The 23265-nt window shown below is 39.2% G+C and overlaps 2 protein-coding genes across 2 annotated transcripts in view; one reads left to right on the forward strand and one right to left on the reverse strand.

Moving 5' to 3' along the window:
* Positions 1–23265, forward strand: part of LOC110676555 — a 461002-nt gene that overhangs the window by 201648 nt on the left and 236089 nt on the right. The window lies entirely within an intron of this gene.
* Positions 16225–19559, reverse strand: LOC5574108 (ovochymase-2). Its single transcript, XM_001661128.2, has 4 exons — positions 17426–19559; positions 17193–17365; positions 17046–17133; positions 16225–16632 (listed from the first exon to the last, which is right to left on the reverse strand). The coding sequence occupies exons 1-4, from the start codon at positions 19002–19004 to the stop codon at positions 16382–16384; spliced, it is 2091 nt and encodes a 696-aa protein (XP_001661178.2). The 5' UTR covers positions 19005–19559; the 3' UTR covers positions 16225–16381.

Raw genomic sequence — 23265 nt, forward strand, 5'->3', positions numbered from 1 at the left:
GTTTTCCTGGCGACACCATTCTTCCCGGTCCAAGCACCGGGAACTTTCCCGTCTTTCAAGCTGATTCTCTCCCTTCATCTCTCTTTTGGCTGAACAAAGTTCACGTTGTTGTTTTTCTTTGGGTCGCATGAATTTATGGCCCCTGAATTAGTGGAAACCCTGAGTTTGGTTGGATTGCTATCATCAAGCGACCACTGACTGCTGGATGGAAACTTGCACGCTAAAACTAACTTACACAAAATTGAGTACGATACTCATAAAATCGAGACCTTCTGAGACCTTCTGAATTTTGTCACATGTTGGAGAACTTTTTCATGGATGAGTGAAGATAGCACACTTGGTGTGTTGGTACAGAAGATCCAGATTTTGTGCAACTTTAGTTTAGAGAGTAGTGGATGGAAACTTACCATCATCGACGTCGCGTGTGTCTTGCTGCTGGCCCGAGAGAAGTGCTGTGATAATAGTGGGCTCAGGCATCTTCGTGTTCCGACAAGTTGTCATTAATTTTGTGAATGGGATGGATTTCGAAGAAAAACATACCCTGGGACGGTTTTGTAATGCGATAAACGGGTGGAAGTGGGGTTAATTCAGTTGAGGGGAAGGGGTTACATTGTGTTACTGAAATAGTGCTTGGGAAGTGAGGGTTAAATGAACACCTTGATGTTAATATAGGAAAAACAAACTTCAATGAATTCTAATGCATAACATCATGATGCCCATCAGTTGAAAATGGAAATGACATGGTTTTACATCATATTATTCAAAGATGAAATGAAAAGATAATTTTACCACATAAATTAAAATTTTGGTTCTAATTTCTGCACCAAAGCTTGGATATTTTTTCTTCATTTTTGCTTAAATTGATGATTTCTCCTAATGCTACCAAAACTCAACTAATAATGTTCCCACATAAACTAAAAGCTCTTTTTTAGAAACCTTCAAGTAGACATGTTGTTACAATGAAAGGGGTTCCAATAAATTGGTCAGGTGAAGTCAAGTATCTAGGGCTCATGATGGATACAAATTTAACGTTCAAAAACACATTGAGGGCATTCAAGCCAAATGTAATAAATATATTAAATATATGTATCCACTTATTAACAGAGAATCGAAACTTTGCTTTAAGAACAAGCTTTCGATCCTCAAACAAATCTTCAGGCCAGCCATGTTGTATGCTGTACCAATATGAGCTAGCTGTTGTAATACCAGGAAGAGAGCTCTGTATAGGATTCAAAATGAAAATTTGAAAATGGTTTTACATACCTAACTTCAAAATCTAAGATTGCCTCATCAACTCCGGTAATCGAAGCGAAAATCAAACAATCTTTCTAATGAGCGCCATTTTCTCCAAATCACCAAAGTCACATTACAAAATAAATCTGTCGCCTTCCCGTCATGTTCACATTTTTCAAAAACATTATGGCACCATTTAGTGCCGACATGTCAAGCGTCGTCGTCGTCATCGGCCATTGTGAATTCCGCGTTCGGATGCCATTAAGGACAAGCCAAGAGCTGGTAATTACGAAATTGGGTCATGTATTCACATCCTCTCTTTCTCAAGCCACTTTTTAACAACTATCTACTAAGGATATAGTCTAGCTAAATCGTCGAAGTGAAATGGAAGCAGATGCGACACTTCGGGAGAGGATCGATCGCTTCTAAACAAAAAGTGGAAACGATTGGGTTCGACTTGGTAGAAAAGTTGTCGCGAAAATTTGCGCTGATCGTTGTTCATTGACCAGAAGCTCTCGAGAAGAGATGAGGTTGATGGAAGATGATTGAGAGGGCGCGTGAGATCTGTTTTTTGGCTTTGTGGTGAGGTAGACGATGAGTAAACAAATTGCGCCAAGAATTGATTGGCTAAAACGGACGCAAAGTGGTGTCAGCTCTCCGTTATCAACAAAAACAAACCGCAAGACAAGTGTGACTCTAGTTTAGGAAATGAATTTGAATTGAAAGGGGAGACGATGATTGTTATCTGCACGATTAGCGTTGCTTTGGTATGATTAATGTACGAAACCATGATTGATTGAGTTTTGTTTCGGCGAGTTAGATGGAGAGAGATCATTTGGAGAAAGTGATTTAGGCTTGAATTACAATACTATCTAATTTATTCGGGTGCACGACGTTAGGCGTACGGACATTTAGCCAGGGCTGGCATCAACTCGCACAATGCGCGCAAAGAGCAGAATTTAACCACTGCACAAAGAGGAGACAGACGCGCGCAAAGTGTAACAACACGAACACAATGAGGGCACGCAGTAGGAAAGAGAGTGTAAGCGATTACGCAAAGAGTAATGCTGACGGAGTTTGTTGGCAAAACATGCTCAAAGTGTACACAATTTGGCTCTTTTTACCTTATAACATGGGTATTTTTTAAACGAGACCAACGAATAGATGTCGGATATCTATGTCCGTAGTTGTTTTGGAATTCAAGATGGCGACTTCCAGTTTGTGAAAAGCGTTTCAAACCCATGCAATATGGGTATTTTTGGAACGGGGCCGATGAATACATAACGGAAATCGATGTCCGGTGTCGTTTTGGAATCCAAGATGGCGACTTCCGGTTTGTGAAAATCACTTTGATCCCATGCAATATGGGTATTTTTGGAACGGGGCCGACGAGTAGATGACGGAAATCGATGTCTGACGCCATTTTGGAATCCAAGATGGCGACTTCCGGTTTGGGAAAAGCGCTTCAAGCCCCTGCAATATGGGTATTTTTGGAACGGGACCGACGAGTAGATGCCGGAAATCGATGTCCGGTGTCGTTTTGGAATCCAAGATGGCGACATCCGGTTTGTGAAAATCACTTTGAACCCATGCGATATGGGTATTTTTGAAACGGGGCCGACGAGTAGATGACGGAAATCGATGTCCGGTGTCGTTTTGGAATCCAAGATGGCGACTTCCGGTTTGTGAAAATCACTTTGAACCCATGCGATATGGGTATTTTTGAAACGGGGCCGACGAGTAGATGACGGAAATCGATGTCCGGTGTCGTTTTGGAATCCAAGATGGCGACTTCCGGTTTGTGAAAATCACTTTGAACCCATGCGATATGGGTATTTTTGAAACGGGGCCGATGATTAGATGACGGAAATCGATGTCTGACGCCATTTTGGAATCCAAGATGGCGACTTCCGGTTTGTGAAAAGCGCTTCAAACCCATGCAATATGGGTATTTTTGGAACGGGGCCGATAAGTAGATGGCGGAAATCGATGTCCGACGCCATTTTGGAATCCAAGATGGCGACTTCCGGTTTGTGAAAAGCGCTTCAAACCCATGCAATATGGGTATTTTTGGAACGGGGCCGACGAGTAGATGACGGAAATCGATGTCTGGTGTCGTTTTGGAATCCAAGATGGCGACTTCCGGTTTGTGGAAAGCGCTTCAAACCCATGCAATATGGGTATTTTTGGAACGGGGCCGACGAGTAGATGACGGAAATCGATGTCCGGTGTCGTTTTGGAATCCAAGATGGCGACTTCCGGTTTGTGAAAATCACTTTGAACCCATGCGATATGGGTATTTTTGAAACGGGGCCGATGATTAGATGACGGAAATCGATGTCTGACGCCATTTTGGAATCCAAGATTTGTGAAAATCACTTTAAACCAGATTTCGCCATCTTGGATTTCAAAATGGTGGCAGACATTGATTTCCGCCATCTACTCGTCGGTCCCGTTCCAAAAATACCTATATTGCATGGGTTTGAAGCGCTTTTCACAAACCGGAAGTCGCCATCTTGGATTCCAAAATGGCGTCAGACATCGATTTCCGCCATCTACTCGTCGGCCCCGTTCCAAAAATACCCATATTGCATGGGTTCAAAGTGATTTTCACAAACCGGAAGTCGCCATCTTGGATTCCAAAACGACAACGGACATCGATTTCCGGCATCTACTCGTCGGTCCCGTTCCAAAAATACCCATATTGCATGGGTTTGAAGGGATTTTTGCAAACCGGAAGTCGCCATCTTGGATTCCAAAATGGCGTCAGACATCGATTTCCGTCATCTATTCGTCGGTCCCGTTCCAAAAATACCCATATTGCATGGGTTCAAAGTGATTTTCACAAACCGGAAGTCGCCATCTTGGATTCCAAAACGACAACGGACATCGATTTCCGGCATCTACTCATCGGTCCCGTTCCAAAAATACCCATATTGCATGGGTTTAAAGTGATTTTCACAAACCGGAAGTCGCCATCTTGGATTCCAAAATGACATCAGACATCGATTTCCTTTACCTACTCGTCGGTCCCGTTCCAACAATACTCCCATATATTCCAATAGAAGCTCCTATAGAAGCATTCGGTAGGTACTCAATGAGCCACACAAAGAGTGTGTGTTCACCATTTTCCATCAACACTTTGTGTCGAAGGATGCATTGCAGCGAGAGCAGAAACACAAAGAGGCGTCAAAGAGGGAAGAACCAGTGAGAAAGTGTAGCTGTCGCACTGCACTCAAATTCATGATCAACACAAAGTGCGCGCTCTTTGTGTTTTTCTGTTTTCACTGAGGAGATGCCAGCCCTGCATTTAGCATAGGTACAATAGACATAATGGACGTTTGGCATAAGCTGAAGTTATTTTTAAACATTGAGAGTCGGTAAAGCAGAACCCCAACACTAATAGTTGTAATAGTTGATCCCCTTTAATACCGAATACAAATTTATGCGCAATTTCATGACTGTCGATGGAGGAGAGATATTTTGAGATTTGTAATTCTTATACGTCGAAAAAATGTACAGTGGTTCCCCATTGATTATACCGTCTAAAGCTTTGATTGCACATTGCGCGCAATGCACGAACATTTGTGCAAGTTGTACGAATGTTTGCGCGAAATGTGTAATACGTGCACGAACTACTAGCAAAGATTTTGCAGGAACAGATTCGTGCTTTCAAACCTGTTGGTTCGTCAAACTTGCATTGCATAGCAACAATAGAAATATTAGTAGTAGAACGCTAATGACGGTGTTCTCACAAATCTGAATTAGTTTGTTATCACCTTTAACTGTATATTTTCATTGTTTGGTCGATGCCATGTTATAATGGATGATTTTAAAATTTATTTGACATTTTGAGGACCGGTACTCAAGCTGTCAGCGCGTGACAAACTAGATGTTGGTAACACGAACAGCAGCGACATTAGCATTCTCAGGTTAATGCTTCTACTATAGCAACCATAGAAAGTTGTGCAGTATGAAAGGGAAGAAAATTATTTTTTTTGAATTTCTCATCGTAACAAGCTGTTTTTCATCACGCCATTATGTCATGGCCTACTTTCCTGCACTGAAGTATGCAGTTCGGGAATAGTCATTACGCAATCGAAACCAGAGCTGTAATGATTCATTACGTAACGCATTCTCATTGCGAAACTGTTTTGAATTGCGTAATGAATTATAACCAGGCTAGACAATCGTCACCGTCAAATGGAAAAAGTTGGCGACGACACTTAAAGAAGCATCGTCATCGTCACTCATGCAGCGTCGGATGACGATTTGCCCCAGAGATCCGATCACATAGCCTCGGCGGCATGACGAACAAATACGATTCCTTCGTTACGGGCGAATATTCTTTCGGGAGCACTGGGCCGACTAAAAATCAGTGAATGAAATTATCGCGAAAATGAGACGAAAATTGGCATTTTAAGATTGATATTGTCGCACGCCTCTTTCCTCCGGAAAATCAGGTTGAGCGATAGGCTTATGATTATCGCCGTGACCGAAAATTTCACTCCCAGCTAAAAATATAAATCGTGTCTTCGACAGATTAAGAGCATTTTATTGAAAAAAATAAACAAAAAAAAAACAACAAAAAAGACTGTATTCGAACAATTGATCTCTGAATCGTCAACATCACGCGCTTACCAACAGAGCTTTTATAGAATCATGAAAAGCGGGCTCATTTGCAAATACAAGCAATTATGTGATGGCATCCCGAGCAAAGTTGAATTACAAAATGATAACAAATCTTGTTACCTGGTTATCATCATTTGATAACTGATTTTGTTATCACCTTGGCTGAATTAACAGCCAACATAACAAAAATGAGAACTCAAATTTGTTTGTCGAATAACAAAGTAATAGTAAATTATGTTATCATTGAGTTCAAGTTGATAACTAAATTTACATCATCATATAATTTTGAATTTTATGGTAAAAAATCAGGGAAAATTTTTGAGAGATGAGTGTTTTGGATTAAACTTACGCTCCAAATAGTTTTACAGAATTTTGTATGACCAAAAGTCAACTTTGTTTAATAACACACGCTTTATAAAAATGTTAAAGAAAATATGCATGATAACATATTTTGTTATCAAACTGTTATCAAAAATGTCTGTCACGGATACAATGATAACAAATTCTGTTATCATTCGGTTATCATTGATAACATAATATCAAAATGATAACAGCGATAATAAAAGTTGTTATCAATTTGTTATCATCCAGTTATCCGCCTTTGCTCGGGATTCGCTGGTTGGTGCGGAGCAAACGAATATACAGTAAACGCCTTCTTCTTGTGAGTAAGGGTAGCAAGCGGAATGAAGAAAAAATTGCTCGTTGACGATTTTGGATTGAAGTTGGTCGTGCATTCTTTCGTCGATGACGAGACGATGACCTGTCAAAGTTATTATATTGGATGACGATGTCTTTTTTGTATGCTGTATGTATGGATGTATGCTAAATTTTCACTTAAAGTTGTGACATTTTTCAAAAAACGCACTGAAAAAACTTTGCTAACTACCTCAGCATTGGATCGACCAAACAAGATATCGTTAGAATCGCAATCTTATATTCTTTGAAGAGCACTTACGAAATGTTTGCGGAAAAATTTGATAACTAGTCAAAATCAATGAAACAGTCATTCAAGTCATCGTGCAAAAGTTGGGGTTCACCTGAACTTACTTGAAAAACGAAAATTCTATGAAATCTCAAACCAATCATGTACACGCCATTATTTGCGTTTGAGAAAGTTGTGAATTATTAAAATCGGTTGAAAAATGGCAAAGATATTGACAAAAATGATTTGCTTAGGGCTCAGGTACAATTTTGCGATTATGCGACGGCATACGACGGTATTGGCTTGTAGAGCTATGGATGATTATGGACGAGAACAGCTTTCCAGTGAATCACACAAGATTGATTGGAGCAACGATGAACGGTGTGCAAAACTGCGTGAAGATCTCGGGCGAACATTCCAGTTATTTTCGAGTCTCGGCGGGGACTACGACAGGGCGATGGAGTTTCGTGTCTATTGTTCAATATTGCGCTTGAAGGTGTCATGCGGAGAGCCAGACTCAACAGTCGAGGTACGATTTTCACGAGATCCGGACAATTTGTTGGCTTCGCGGACGGCATGGATCCTTTCTGACGGCAATGAATGACAACAATGCTAGGGGAAAAGCACTCATTTTCGACCTACAAGAATTCTGTGCCAATTTTCGGATTTTCATACAAAGTAGGCCAAAATCGTATGAATGGGTCGCAAATTGGTGCTTTTCCCTTAGTCGGGAAATATGAAGTCGCATCATCAGTTAAAATTCGTGCCTACTATGGGCTCCAGAAAAAAAAAACTACGTTTAAAAAAGATTCACCCCCGCACCAAATGCACGATGTACAAAACGCTCATAAGACCGGTAGTCCTCGACGGGCATGAGACGTGGACGATGTTCGAGGAGGACTTGCAAGCTCTTGGGGTTTTCGAACGCTGATGGCTAAGGATGATCTTCGGCGGCGTGCAGGAAGACGGCGTGTGGCGGCGAAGGATGGACCACGAGCTCGCTCAACTCTACGGCGAACCCAGCATCGTGAAGGTAGCTAAAGCTGGAAGGATACGCTGGACAGGGCTCGTTGCAAGAATGCCGGACAACAACCCTCCAAAGATGGTGTTCACTACGAATCCGGTCGGAACAAGAAGGCGTGGGGCGCAGCGAGCCAGGTGGATTGACCAGGTGCACCAGGACTTGGAGAGCGTGGGTCGCAGTCAAGGATGGAGAGAAGCGGCCATGAACCGAGTGAATTGGCGAAATATTGTTGGCGAGATTTCATCAAGATATTTGGTCGGTGTTAAGTCAGAGTGGACCAAGTACAAAACTTGAACAGATTTGAAGAATGTTGTAAATTGCGAGAAATATGTAACATATTTATTTCGGATGATCGATAAAAATATGCAGTCTGAGTGAACCATTTGCTTTTTACCGTAACAACGAAAATGATCAGCACGCTGAGATATTCGAGAAAATGCAAGACATTTCAAGTGATTTCTTGGTTTTTCGGCATGGCATGTTTCTTCTTTTCATAATTTGATGCATCTGATTTTGATTTCCAGTCATTTACCAGATTTGGATAGTTGGTCAGAAATTGCAACAATTTCTGTGCAGACAGAGTGGACCAAGTGTCAAAAAGCAATAGACTGATTGATTATTGCATTTTTTGAAGCCGATTTCAGAGGCCGATAGAAGTTTTTGGTAGTTATATGGTTTCTGTATTGAATATTCTAAAACCCGCTTTTTGAACAAGTATATTTCGGGTGGTACTCAAGATTCTCACTTGGTCCACTCTAAATGAACGCATATTTGAAAATGTCTGGTCTTCAATACCCTGACCCAATAACTTTAGTTTTCAAGCTATCGTAATGTCACTTATTTCGGGATTGAGGATATGGATTCTTGAAGAATTCAAGATATTCATATTGAAGGATGTTGGTTATCTGTATATCTAAGGGATATGACCCAGATTGACCATGCAAACATAAAATTAATGTTATTTTCCAAGAAATTGTTCAGTCTGAGTAAACCAAATCACTGAACGTTGTTCTTTGGTTCAGTCAGAATGGACCAAGTACACTAATTAACAAATCATTCTATTAGATATTTCAATTATGTTCTTCCATGATTATGACTTCACATTTAATTGTGTGGAAGTAGTCCAAAGATGTCTACAAAAGTTGAACAAAAATGTTCACGAAATAAAAAAATGAAAAATGTCACTTGGTCCACTCTGACTTAACGCCGACCAATTGATGTAAAACCAAATAAAAAACATTTATATTTTAAGACCGGCCGGAATTCACAGTTCGACAAAAAAAGTCGATCTGAATGCACAGAGACCGGACACCCCGGGCATGAAAGTAAAAAAATAATCAAAAGTAATGGCGTTTTCAGAATTTTCGTGTCTGCCCCAGGTCATTTTTAAAATATACTTGAACATTTTGCAATTTTTTATTTAAAAAATCTTATCTAATCAATAACCCGACACAGTGTATTATTTTCAGGACAGCAGAATTTATCATAACTCGACTCTAGTCGAGTTTAGTACACGACACTGAAGACGGCCTTACAGTTGAGGTCGAAATACGCGTATCTGTCAAAGGATACAAACTCTAGTGGAATTAAATGGTATAGTACTAAATTCGGGTTTTTCATCTGCCTTTAAATTGTTATTGGACTTTTAAGCATTTTCACACATATCAAAAATATACATTTTCAAAACGAATTCATTTTTTGTTCACGAAGATCTACAATTCCTTGAGATAACAGTAGAGTTTATTTGCAGCTACATTATCTTCTGCATTATTTTTTGTGCATCATGTTTTTATACTTTTTCTACAATGTAAATTAGAATTTCGGATTGAGAAAAATAAAATGGAATATATGTTTCATGATATCTTTTATTAACCTTTTTTCTACATGTTTTGAACAACGAAATATCTTGTTTTGATTGGTGATTGTCTTTTATGATTTTTTGGAAATTTGTGTCGAACTAATCCCCAACAGTATGTTCCCATTGCATTGCCGTTATTTTTCCCTTTGAACCGTTGTTCGATGTCCTCAAAATCTTGAAGTGCTCGTCTGAAAAACTTCCGAGGGTTGAAGGAAATCTTGCAAGATGCCGATTAAAAGAATACATTTGCAGTGTAACATTAATGTCTTGTTTTTTTATAGCTAGCCATCATGTTACTTATAAGTTCTTTGCAGTTGTTAGCTCTACGGTTCTCCAGAAAACCAGCACAAAGAAGTATGAAATTTTGGTAAGCAGATTTTTCATAAATTGTTAATATGTTATAAAAATCAGTGCTTTTGAATATATTTCGAATTTTAGGCTCATCTCAACTTTCATGTGACTTAATTTTGGGAAAATATCCTTCAGATGCTCCGTCATTTTAGAATTTTGGCATTTAGGGTAATGGGGTAGAATCGCAAACACAATGATTAATTTTAGACAAATCATTGGTTTGTGGATCCCTTCTAAAGTACTGCTTGTAATTGACAATTACCAGTAGAGTGAAGTTTATTTGCTTGTTTCTTGGCATGTTAAAACCACAAATGTTACACAAAAGACTTCGAACCAAATCATATTTAGAGTTATCCATTTTCACCTTGCATTGATATTTTACTTTGTTTTTCACTTGAATGAAGAAACATATCACGGCCGAATGTGCGGTGATGTTTGAAAAGATGATTTTTAGCTAACCGTTTTTTATCAGCCCACTGCTAAGTAGCCATGTTTTTGTAGTGAGCATCAAACTATTTGCGAGGCTCACCATAGAAAAACGATTCTATTCAGTATTAAATGTTTCCCTACAGTACAAAAATAACGGCCTATAAAGAGATTTAATCACCTAACAGTTTATCTGATAAATTACTATCATCTATTGCACATATGTTTCTCAAAAATAACGTTTTATAAGAAATAGATGAGAAAAACATAGAGGCGCATTTCATTCTCTCTTTCCATACGAACTCTGATATCAATTTCGCTCATCTTCTCCACGGGAGCATTTGAGATTGAGTGTAGCAGCAGGGCACATTTGAAACTGAGAGTGCAGAAGGGCGATAGTGATGATGGTTCGTGTGAAAGAGTGTAGTAAAACGGAGAAGCCGAAGATAGTCAAACCAGAAAGACTATATTTAAAGGCGCAATCGCTGCTGTCAGACATAAGGAGACGAAAAACCGAGGGCGCAACCATTCTTAATTTTGATGAATGTCGCATGATGCATTTTTATTTATTTTAACATGATATTCATATTATGAAAATAAATCAAAAACCATATCGATAGGATATTCATAAGAATAATATAGTTATCATACAAGCATAGGATTAATTAAAAATTAGTTCATAGTCCGTTGATCTGTCAGGGAACAGTCATAAACCACATAGACCTTTTTTGGAAATCTAGATCCCTTCCCACCGTCGTGGCCTATTGTCCATATACAAATTTAAAAAAGTCACGTGGTTTATGGAGAGCCCCTTGATCTAAAATGCGATATTGTAAACAAGAAACAAACTAACCTGCAAGGGGTCCTCCATAAACCACGTTTCATCCCCCTTCCCCTTGTGATCAACTTCAAATTTTATTTTTATTTACATGAACCGTAACCTTTGAACAGAACCCCCTTAAAATGAACACGCAATTTATGGACGGTTCCATAGTGTAGTAAAAGAGTTGTTCATAAACCACGATATTTCTTGAAAGATAGCTGGTGGATGGTAGAATCACTAAAATCGCTTATTTCAACCATTTATATCAAATATTCCATCATTTGCAATACTTTAAAATGGGGAGGGTACAAAAAATGGGGGGGGGGGGGAAGCCATGCAAACCTTAATACAAATCTTCATATTGATTTTCAAGTTTAAAACATAATATGGCATATGAATTCTGCTGTCCTGAAAATAAAACACTGTGTCGGGTTATTGAATAGATTAGATTTTTAAATGAAAATTGCAAAATGTTCAAGTATATTTTAAAAATGACCTGGAGCAGACACGAAAATTCTGAAAACGCCATTATTTTTGTTTATTGTTTTACTTTCAAGCCCGTGGTGTCCGGTCTCTGTGCATTCAGATCGAATTTTTTGTCTAACAGTGTTATTATTCGGTATTAGTAGCCCAAAATTGAACATTACTAGAGAGCGTGGGGCAAAAGTTTCAGTATGGCGAGATTTTCCATTTAAGATTTCAAGCTCAATTCAAATCAAAGCTAATCAATGCCATGGTGTTCAAGTAAGAGACTTTCACTACACATATCATGAGAATCGATTGAGATTTGAGGTTAATCACAATCGCCTCGGACATCTTGTCCATTTGCAGACCATGATATTCCAAAGAACTATCGCACTTTTCAACGTCGTCGATCAATGATTTCAAAGACGAAAAAGCCTCATTATTCAAGGCTTTCAAGTTCAACAATCTAGCAGTTGTATCGGCGATCAACGCTGGCGGGTTTGCGAACTGCTCAGTAAGCGAATTCCAAACTCCCTCATAGTCGTTATCGCGTATTATCTGTTGGTCGATCGCTCCGTGCGCCTTCCCGATCAAAGCCTTATCGAGATAGTGTAACTTTGTTGCTGCGGAGTCCATCGTGCATTTATCCGCAACGTCCCGGAACATTTGTTTAAACTTGAACCAGTTCTCGTAACGTCCGTCAAACGTTGGAAGCGCTGTTTGCTGCACGACAATCGTTGGGGGAAACATCACAGAAGGGTGGCCCAAACCGCTGCCTCCAGGTTCACAATTGCTGCCACTCGCCTTTGGTTTGCTATTAGCAGCTGCCATTAAGGCTTTCTCCTCATCTTCGTAGGCTTGGAGCATTTCGGAGATTGCAATCCTCGTATATTCATATAGCTCTTCGAAATCAATAAATTTTGGTTCGAACTCACCTTTTCTCGCTGGAACCGCCAGGTAAATCCGATTCTGGAAGTCGTTGAATTCAGCGTACGCGGAATCAACATTCTTAGCAAACAATCGTAACGCATGAATGCTAAACTTCCTATAATCACCATCAGCCGCCTGAACTGCTCTACGTTGAACTGGCTCAACGCTTTCCCTGTTTCGGCCATTTTATCACTTTTCTTCTTTGCTTCTTGTTCTGCTAGCTGTTCCAGAATTGTCGAAGTCGGTGTAGAAAACTGTTCCGCACTCGGAGAAGAACCGCTCACATACGGAAACAACAATTTCTTCTTGGTATTAGATCGCAGAAACATCACTTTCTTTTCAATTCACCAGCCGCTATCAGCCCTGCATTCCGTTCACTTTTTGAGGTTAGGTTTCCCTTTGCTCTTCAGTGTACGAAGGCGCTTCGCCACGACACCTCACATTCTTCACTTTTCAAGGTTGGGTTCATTGCTCCCAAGATGGCGATGTGCCACGATATTTCACTTTCTTTCGTTTCGTAAAACAACTTTTCGAGTTTTCCGGAACCTTGTTATTCCAAATAAATCTTTTCCGAAATCACTTCACTATTGCTGATACATCGCTCTCCTACACAATGTCTATTCAGCATCACTTTGCTCCTTTGCACGAGGAACAATCTTCTCCTTTCACTTTGGAATCACCGGATTTTCATATTGCGAGAATCATCAGCCCATGGCAGTTCCACGGAACTTTCCAGGCTAATCACAAATCACAATTGTCGTGTTATTCTTTTCACACTTCACGGCAGTATCTAAATTTACTCGCGGCCACTGAATCCGGTTCCGAAGGACCAATCTGTTTCGGATTTCAGTGGGTCAAACACTTCGTGGACTGTAATTTAACTTTATTCGGATTGAAAATACAATGCGTGCGTTCGCACTGAACGTTTTTACTGTTTTATTTTTATCATAACGGCAGCAAAAGTTCTCACACAGGAAGTGTGTGGGCTGCAAGATAAAAAGTTCTGATCAAGCTGCCGAGGAGCACATCAATGTGGGTTTGATCGATCGATTACCCTGCAACTGGAATTACACTCAACAGATGGTATACTGCTTCGCGTTAGAAAATGGGTTAACCAAGGTGCGAAGTTTGACTTTTGACCAACTTCGTTGCGTCGCAACTCGATTCTCAATAGTGCGCATGATGCACACGGCGGAGGGCATAGATGCGCACTATAGTGAAATTACTCGCGACGCGGTGAAGTTGGTCAAAAATCGAACTTCGCACGTTGGTTCATCCATTTTGAGTCGCGAAGCAGTATATCCAAGCAGGTTTAGGATTTAAAATTTTTATTTCTAACAAAAAATCCTTTTTTAAAATTTTGGTTTCGAGCGGTTTTGAGAAATGAATCCTTGTATTCTATTCGAGATCTATAAGATTGGGTTGAAAACGTCATCTTGGCAATATAAAACGAAAAAATAGATTTTTAAATACGTCGGGATCAATCTTAAACCATATTTCCACTGACTCAGGTACCTTAGGGATGTCAAAAAACTTTGTTTGCTGATGACACAGATCTCTCCGCCAAAGGACAAAGCCTGCGTGTCATCTGTAGAGGATTGCAAAAAAGTTTGGATATTTTTTCTTCATACATGCAAAAATGGAAGATTTCTCCTAATGCTTCCAAAACTCAACTTATAATAGTTCCACGCAAACCAAAAGTTCTTTTTTTTTTTGAAACTTTCAAGTAGACATGCTGTCACGAAGAGTGGGCTCCCAATAAATTGGTCAGAAGAAGTTAATCATCCAAGGCTCATGCTAGATATAATTCAAACTTTTTAAAAACACATTTGAATAACAAATACATAAAATGTCTTTATCCATTTCAGAACAAAATATCAAAACATTGTCTTTACCCTCTAATAACCAACCCCGCCTTTAGACAGGGTACACTTCGGAATTTTGTGTATTTTTTCGTAGCTCGGAAATCAAAATGATTTTATACTTGGGATGTTCAAAAATAAAAATTAAAAAAAACAAAAACCAAAATTCAAAAATTTGCGAATAAAAATAAATAATTGCCCAAAACGTGTTTAGAACGATTTTGTAGAACGAAAAATAATACCTAAATCGAAAATAAAAATTTGGGTATTAGAGGGTTAAGAACAAGATTTCGGTCTTCAAACAAATATTCAGGGTGGCTTGGAAGCAATCACAAGATAACTGCTCTTTGTGCAGTTTCCTCAATTCTCACACACAACAAGTCGCAGTCACCAAAGTCGAAGGATAATGTTACATTACAAAATGAATCGGCGGTGGTGTGGGTGGTCGCCTTGCCGCGTCATGTTAACATTCATCGAAAACATTATGACACCATTTAGTGTCGACATGTCAAGCGTCGTCGTCGGCCATTGTAAAGCCCACGTTCAGATGCCATTAAGGACAAGCCAGCCAAAAGCTGGTAATTACGAAATTAGGTCATGTATTCACATCCTCTCTCTGTCTCAAGCCGCTTTTTAACAACTACCTACTAAACATATAGTCTAACTAAATCGTCGAAGTGAGATGGAAAGAGCCCAGGGGTCTACATTAGAGTGGTTCAAAAATTCGGTGTCCCATATTTTCCTTACAATATTTACGGTGAAAATAGGATTTTGACAAATTTTTAGCAAATTTTGTTGAAAACCTAAGGTTGAAAAAAACGTAAATGATAATTTCAACACCAGTATATTTATGCTGTTGATGCTAAAATATACTACAAAACCTCTTTATCAAGCTTTGATAAAGAATGTTTTTAAATAAACAATTTCATTTTGAACTGATTTTATTTGAGGATTTTTCTGAATTTTACAGAGCGTTACTCCTTTATGGAACTGAAAATATAGCACATAAATCCATAGATATCTTTTCTCCTATTCATCAGATCGATTTTTTCTCTTCAACAACTTTCTTCCTTATGATTTGAAGAATATGTTAAAGGTAAGGGCTGATAAATTCGTACCTATATACCGTTTTGATTCATATTACGGACAGCTTCAAATTCCGGACACTCTCGTTTGTATGGGAAACATTTCACACGAAATGTTTCAATTTTCGACGTCCAAAAGTTCTCATTTTCGATGCTCGTTTTATTAGGTGTTTTCCATAGATATCATTGCAAATTTATAATGCCCAACTACCTTAGACGTCTCTTAAGTGGTTGAACGATTTCAATTGATGATTTGACTGTTCCATTAATGATTATCATGAGCTGTCCGTAATTCGAATCAAAGCGTCCGGAATATGAGGCAAAAGTGAGGGAGCGTCCGGAATAAGAATCATGAAAAGGCCACACGTTTTGATTTATTTAAAATTATTCAAATTGCGGACGCGTATTCTTTACCCACCATACGAAAGTTAAGGGCTTCCGACGCTCGATAACGCTAAAAAATCACACAGAATGATTTATTTTGTACGGTCTAAGCTGGGTCATACTTCACTGAGGCCTTAAGTGTCCGTAATATGAATCAAAACGGTAAAAGTTCTATGTTTTTTACAACATTTTTCTCAATTTTTCCATAGCAATTTTCATAGAAACCAACTTTGTCTTCAAGCCACCACTGAATCATCTTTATTTTCACAATAAATATTGAAAGGAAGATATCCTAGCTTTTTTTGTAATTTTTGTGTAATTTGAACCACCCTACCCCACGTATTAATAGCTTTGCTCCATCCACCGCCCCTTCCGCCTCTTACTAACTAGAACAATTTGGACAGCAAAGTGTCCTTTAAATCCTTGATAAGACACTTCTTCTTCTTGAATATCCTTTTGATTGGTGCCTTGAGGCCACCACTTTCGTTGCTATCGGAAGAGGAATCGCTGCTGCCATGTTTGCAGTCGTTGCGATGCCGATGGTCTGCTGCTTCCGGCTGCTGAGGATAATAGTGGTGATGATGGTGGTGGATCTCGGTGTAGGTTCCGTATGGGGCTCGCGATGTTGCGGGAATGGCTGGAAGTGGATTCGGGCGAAAAGTGATCAATGTTAATGAGCGTATTGGATTTCATTCAGTAATTATGAATGTGATTACACTAGTGGACAAAAATTGAACTTTTTCGCAAACTTTGCCCCTCTTCGCAATGTACATTAAAAAGTGGTTTATTTTCAAAAAACCTTTGAGCCAAAAAGATTTAGAGAAATCGCAAGCGGTGAAGCTGCTTATTAGAAGCTCGGAAGCTACTTAGCAGAAGCTTGGAAGCTACTCAGCAGAAGCTTGGAAGCTACTCAGCAGAAGCTTGGAAGTTACTTAACAGAAGCAACACGTAATAGACATAGGAACTATAAAGGTGCTTTACAACTTATTTTTTACTGTTTTTTAGCTAACATAAGTACAATGATTGATAGTGGTACTCAATATATCTTACCAGGTGTTGTTGCATAATCTGTACCAGTTTGCAGGAATGACATCACTCGATCACTACCACCAGTCACCTCTCTAATAGCATCTCGAATCTAAAATTATATATTTTTAATCGCATCTACCAAAGCATTAGAATATCATAAATACTTACCCCCTTCTTGATCCACTTCAAAAAATACCCCGTATCTGCAAGCTTCAGGTAACCTTTCGGGTTACAGAACCCATCAACTGTGTCCAAAGCGGAGATAACTCCTCTGACGGTCCACAACCCGTCCTTTTCGAAGAACATCCCTCCGCCGGAATCTCCGGTGCATGCATTGGTATCTGCAAAGAACAACATAAATCCCGTAAGTTGTCCAGACTGCGACTTCACTAGATTCTCACCATTGGTGGATCCCATACAGATCACACCATCGGTTTCCACTCCGAAATTCTTTCCAGTAACACACTTCGCAACGTCAACCACTGGCAGCTTCGTTCCCAGCAGTAAGTTCGATATCATAAAAGACCAAGGCTGCTCGTATCCCCAACCAACAATCGATCCCAATTCACCCTTCGGATCCCACTTCTTCACTTCATCCTTCCTCGGCAAGCAAGCTGGCTGAATGTAGTCATTGAACTGCACCGTAGATGTCAATTCCAGCAGAGCTATATCATTCACCTTACTGATCGGATCGAACCCCTCATGTGGAGTGATCTTCCCCACGCGAACCTCACGCATATGTACCGAACTCTCATAAAGATCGTTCTGCCCGAGTTGCACAACAATGGTTCCACTTCGTTGCTTCAGCGTATCGTCCAACATGCAATGTGCAGCCGTCATCACGAATTGATCGCTGATCAACGTTCCTCCGCAAATGTATCTCTTCTGACGTCCGTTCACCTCATAAACGGCTACGTGCCACGGCCACTCTCCGGCGTAGCTACGAACTCCGTTGACTATCAAATTTCGCTTGTTAATCTTCCGTTCGCCACAAGGTTCTCGCTTCTCATGTTCTTCCGATTCTTCATGTCTAACTGTTGTTGGGGCTTCCGTGAAGTCTTCTTCCTTGAACGGTGACACCTGTCCAGTGATATTCCTCAGCCAATCCCGATAGTACCGAACTTTAACGAATCCGGTATATTGTTCGCTATCGCACAAATTCCGAGGACCATCTCTCAACGCTGTGAAAGACACAATCCCTGTCAGAACCCAATGATCTCGGTGATACGTGATCAGACCGCCGCCTGAGTCTCCGTTGCAAACGCTCGATCCATTCGCATATCCTGCGCAGAACATCCCTTCGTGGATCGTGCTTGAAAACACCTCCGGATTACTACCGAGGCAACTGGTGTAGTTCACGAACGGAAGTTCCGTCATTCTAAGCCAGTTTGAAAGAGCATCCACTTCGGTATACCCCCATCCGGAAACCTTCCCATACTGTCGATAGAAGCCTCGTTCCTCGTGATCGCTCATGTCAACACAGATGGGCAGCACACGATTAGTAAACACCACTCGGTTGTGTAACTCCAGCAGTGCCAGATCGTGCTTGAAATCTCCCACATGATATTCAGGATACACATGAATCTTCCTCACTCGAACATCTTGAACGCACTCGTCTGTCACTCCCAGCTCGTGTACTCCCAATTCGACCCTCAATCTCCCGATCGCCAGCTTGAAGCCATTGTTCGGATTCATCACGCAATGCGCGGCTGTCAGCACAAACCTTTCGGAAATCAAAGATCCTCCACAGCAGTAGCTGAATTCTCCATCTTCCTCGTGATACAAGGCCGCTTGCCAAGGAAACTCTCCACGAATGGCTTCAGCAGCCCTCGACGGCAACGCACTCGATATCTGCAGTTTCGGAACACCACACCGAACCGGCGAAAAGAGACGATCGCAGGTAACAGGATCGGCGTAGGAGATCTTCGTCAGAAGAAGCACCCCGATCGGGATTATGACTGCTGCGTACGCGTTGAACATTGCGACTGATTGGTAGTTCGTCACGAGATTCCACAAGCTGCGTGGATGATAAGGAGCTGGGAATTTTGGAAGTTATTTCGAATTCCACGAAATGAATCTTATCATCCCCAGGAAGCAGATGCGGACTTCGGGAGAAAACCGATCTACACTTCGCAAAAATGTCGGCGATCGGGTTCGACTCTGTAGAAAACCTGTCGCGCAAATTTGCGCTTACCGTTGTTCATTGACCAGAAGCTCTCGAAAAGAGATGAGGTTGATTGAAGATGATTGAGAGGGCGCGTGAGATCTGTTTTGTTTGGCTTGGTGGTGAGAAAGGCGATGAGTAAACAAATTGCGCCAAGAGTTGACTGGTTGAAGTAGACGCAAAGTGGTGTCAGTTCTCCGTTATCAACCAATACAAACCGGTAGACAAGTGCGACACTAGTTTAGGAAATGAATTTGAATTGAAAGGGGAGACGATGATCGTTATCTGCACGATTAGCATTTCTTTGGTATGATTAATGTACTAAACGATGATTGATTGAATTTTGTTTCGGCGAAACGTGATGACGTCAATAAATCTGGACGGAGAGAGATCATTAGAAGAAAGTGATTTATGCTTCTATTACTATCGATCATTTATCCAAACATCTACTCAATACATAGGGAGACTTACGGCTTCGGCACCATGCGACTATTATCGGCAACCAAATTTCAAACGCCAAATACACAGTGTTTTTCTTTCTAAACAAACCAATGAAAACATTCAGATGGTTCCTGGTTCTGTCAGCCTCCCGCTGACGAGATTTTCGAGACGACACAAACTATTTCGCCAGAGATGTCATCAAATCAATTGAACACGCCTCAAAATGCGACTGATTTGGAGCTGCCGAACAGATTCGCCTGCAGCGCTTATGGGAAAGTTGCCGAAGAGAATGAGGCTGCCGACAATAGTCACATTGACAAGAGATGCTCGCAGCGTTGCAAAAACGTTTCCAGAAAGATTTTAACAAATCTGTTGGTGTGAATCGATAGAGGATTTAGCAGCGCATAAATGTAAACAAACAAACACGTAATTTGTCTGCTGATGTCCGAGAAAATTACAAAAGAAGCGCGGCATCGGCTTAGGCTGCCGAGAATATGTAAGTTCCCCTACTAGAAATCTGTATACTTCGATAAATATGCGTAATTCGTGCTCCATTGTAGGGCTGGCTTTAGTATCGTGTGCTAATCTCTACTTCTAGTATCAGACATGATGTTTGGTTAAGTTTTACTATAATTCGGTAAAAACAATCTTCGTATACTTAGTATTTTGTCGATTAATCATTAGGGTAGAAGCACTGACTTTGGCCAGAGCGCCAAATGTATCCATAGTAAATTGAACATTGTTTTACACAGAAAATTGGCATGAAACTCTCATGTTTAGCAGAACACATTCGCGCGAGAGAGCTATATTTATTTATTTGTCCAAAATGGTCAAAGAAATATCAGAAACAAATAAATTTGCTATTATCTTAAACTTCTTATTTACCTAATTCGGCTAGGGTGTTTGGCCAATTTAGGAACCGACGTTAAGAATGTGGCAAAAACTGGTTTAGGTGGCCTTTATTAAATAACGCGATTTTCATATAAAATATGAATTTAAAGCTTTTATTTGGCGTATTCGCATTCGCCAAAACCAGTGCTTCTACCTACCTTACGTCTAAATTTTATAATTTTTTGAGACACTTCGAACTCTTCATAATCTATCTTCTATTGAATTTAAAATTTCACTTTTAATTATTGGGAAATTTAACAATTGATATCTAGGTAATTATTTGCCGAGTTTCACTGAAACCTAGATCTCGGTAAATTGTTCCCGTTCTTTGCTGTATAGATTTTAAAAACTAATCCATTCACCTTAAATATCGAAACTCTGTGACACTTTTTTTTCGCGTTCTGCGTAAAGGTTTTTTTTAGTTTTTAGACTGAGACAACGCCACCCAAATAATTTCGTTCGCTTATGAAAACTGAGTATTGATTATTTTCAAGAACTATCGGTGTTAAAATTGCTTCAGATGAAAGAAGACCTGTTACTACTGAGCCTGAATTTCAATTTTTTTCTTTGTCTTTGGCTCTTATATGGCTTTTATTTAGAAACATAAATAACAGTCACGGATCTCAAATTTTTTTTTGGTTCAACTACCCATGACCAAAAACATATACAATCAATACGTTTCAGGTCAGATTGTTCTTTAAACCATTATTTTCATATTTCATATAAACATACTTTTCTAAGCAGTTGATAAACAAATAGTTATCAATTCTCTGCTGAATTGAACATGATAGATATCTCTCAAGACAGATAAATTGAAATTTGAACGGCTGGTACGATTGTCCCCGTTTCTCACTCTTATTTGTATGATTTCATTTAAAGAAGCGTGCAATGGCGCTTAAGCCTAGGCTAATAAGCCAGGGAAATACGATCGTCCCATCCTAGAGAGGCCAGCATCTATGGAGCATTCTCCAAATATGATACGGTTGGTACAATTGCCCCCGTTTTTTGTTCAGGGATACAAATATATCCGTTTACCCATTAACGGGTGAAGGCAGTTTATTTCAAAGGATGAGTATTTTTTTACCCGTTTTTAAATCGCCTTCGCGACTGAAAAAGTGTGAAAATTTATCCATTATGTAGATGATGGAAGTAAATAATTAAAACCTCAACTCAAATCTTTGAAATGAAAAGATTGAAAACAATAGATTTTACTAAAATAATTTTTATTTTACTACTCACTACTACTACTCATTCAAGTACTACATTAGTTTATTTTGTTTCTGCATAAACTCTCACTCCTCTATGCCGACATTTACTGTGACTAGATATCAGCTGCAGCGTGCAGAAACAATAGATAAATCTGAGATATCAGAATGCTTTGCGATCAATACAAATTTATGTCGACAATGTTGCAGAACTTACCGCTTCTACGACATTTAACGTACAGTACAGAATAAAGTACTCATTGGCCGTTTTTTCATACAAAATGATCAAGTTTGGAGTCTTATATCTCGGTTTCTAGTTGTCCGATTGACCTGAAATTTTCACCGCAGCTTGAAAGTAACCTCAAATTTGCTAGGCTAGAAATTTATAGTTTTTCATTAACGAACTTTTAAGTTATCGCAAATCTCAAATTTTGATAGAAATGACAAAATTTTAAAGTAAAAATAATTTTTAAATGAAAATACTTAGAGCAATATGTCCTTGTGCAAAAATATACAATTTGATAAGACACACACTTTTGCAGAACATAATTTTTCGGTAAAACTGGTTGTTTTCAAAATATTTTCAAAATTAAATTTTGCAATTTTTTGCAAATTGATAGATTTTCAATAATTTAAACGATTGTGTTTCAAATGCAGTGATATTTTAATTGAGTAAAATCTATGTTATATCTAGGCTGTGGTGAAAATTTCGGATCAATCGGACCACTAAAAGCTGAGATTCAGATCTCCAAACATGACCATTTTGTATAGAAAAACGGCCAATGCGTACTTTATTCTGTCCAGTACTGTATACACAAAAAATACTAAAAGTTAAATCAAAACAATTCAAACAAAACATAATTACACCGACCAACACCAGCTTTATGCTATTAAATGATTGCCAACTTTCTTTCACCCATAAATGGGTTGAAAAACACGTATTTTTAATCTGCAGTTGCTGTGGAACACGTTTTTGCCACAAGCATCAAAATACCGTTGTTTACTGAATTAAGGGGTGCTGAATCTATTGCAGTATTAAGAAATATCATAGCACGTCTAGTTATTGAGATACAGTAGTTTCTCAATTTTATCACTGCTCGTTTTAATATTGCTTCATTATACCACTCTCAATTTAAGCACGGTTTTATGTTAGATTTTATCACGCCATGATAATTATTTGAGTTTAATACATTTTACAACGAAAAATAACCCTAATCAATCAGCATATATCTATTTGACCCATGTCTCACGTACTTTTCATTTAACTCGTTCAATTTCTACAATATAAAGCTCAAATTTTAATGCAAAAACTATATGGAAGAAAAAACATTTGGGTATATCACTCCAAAAAAATTTGGATCCGTGATATAATCGAGAAATTATTGTAATTTGACTAAATCAGCCAAATTGCATGCAATTAATTTGCTTAATTTGCCACAGAACTCGAACTTTATATGTATACTTATCAACAAAGTTCATAATGCATTCGATACTCAAAAGTTATTTTTTGATGGTTTAATAAAGTATAGCAATATTCCGT

Source organism: Aedes aegypti, chromosome 2 (genome assembly GCF_002204515.2).
Source record: "Aedes aegypti strain LVP_AGWG chromosome 2, AaegL5.0 Primary Assembly, whole genome shotgun sequence".
NCBI lineage: Eukaryota > Metazoa > Arthropoda > Insecta > Diptera > Culicidae > Aedes > Aedes aegypti.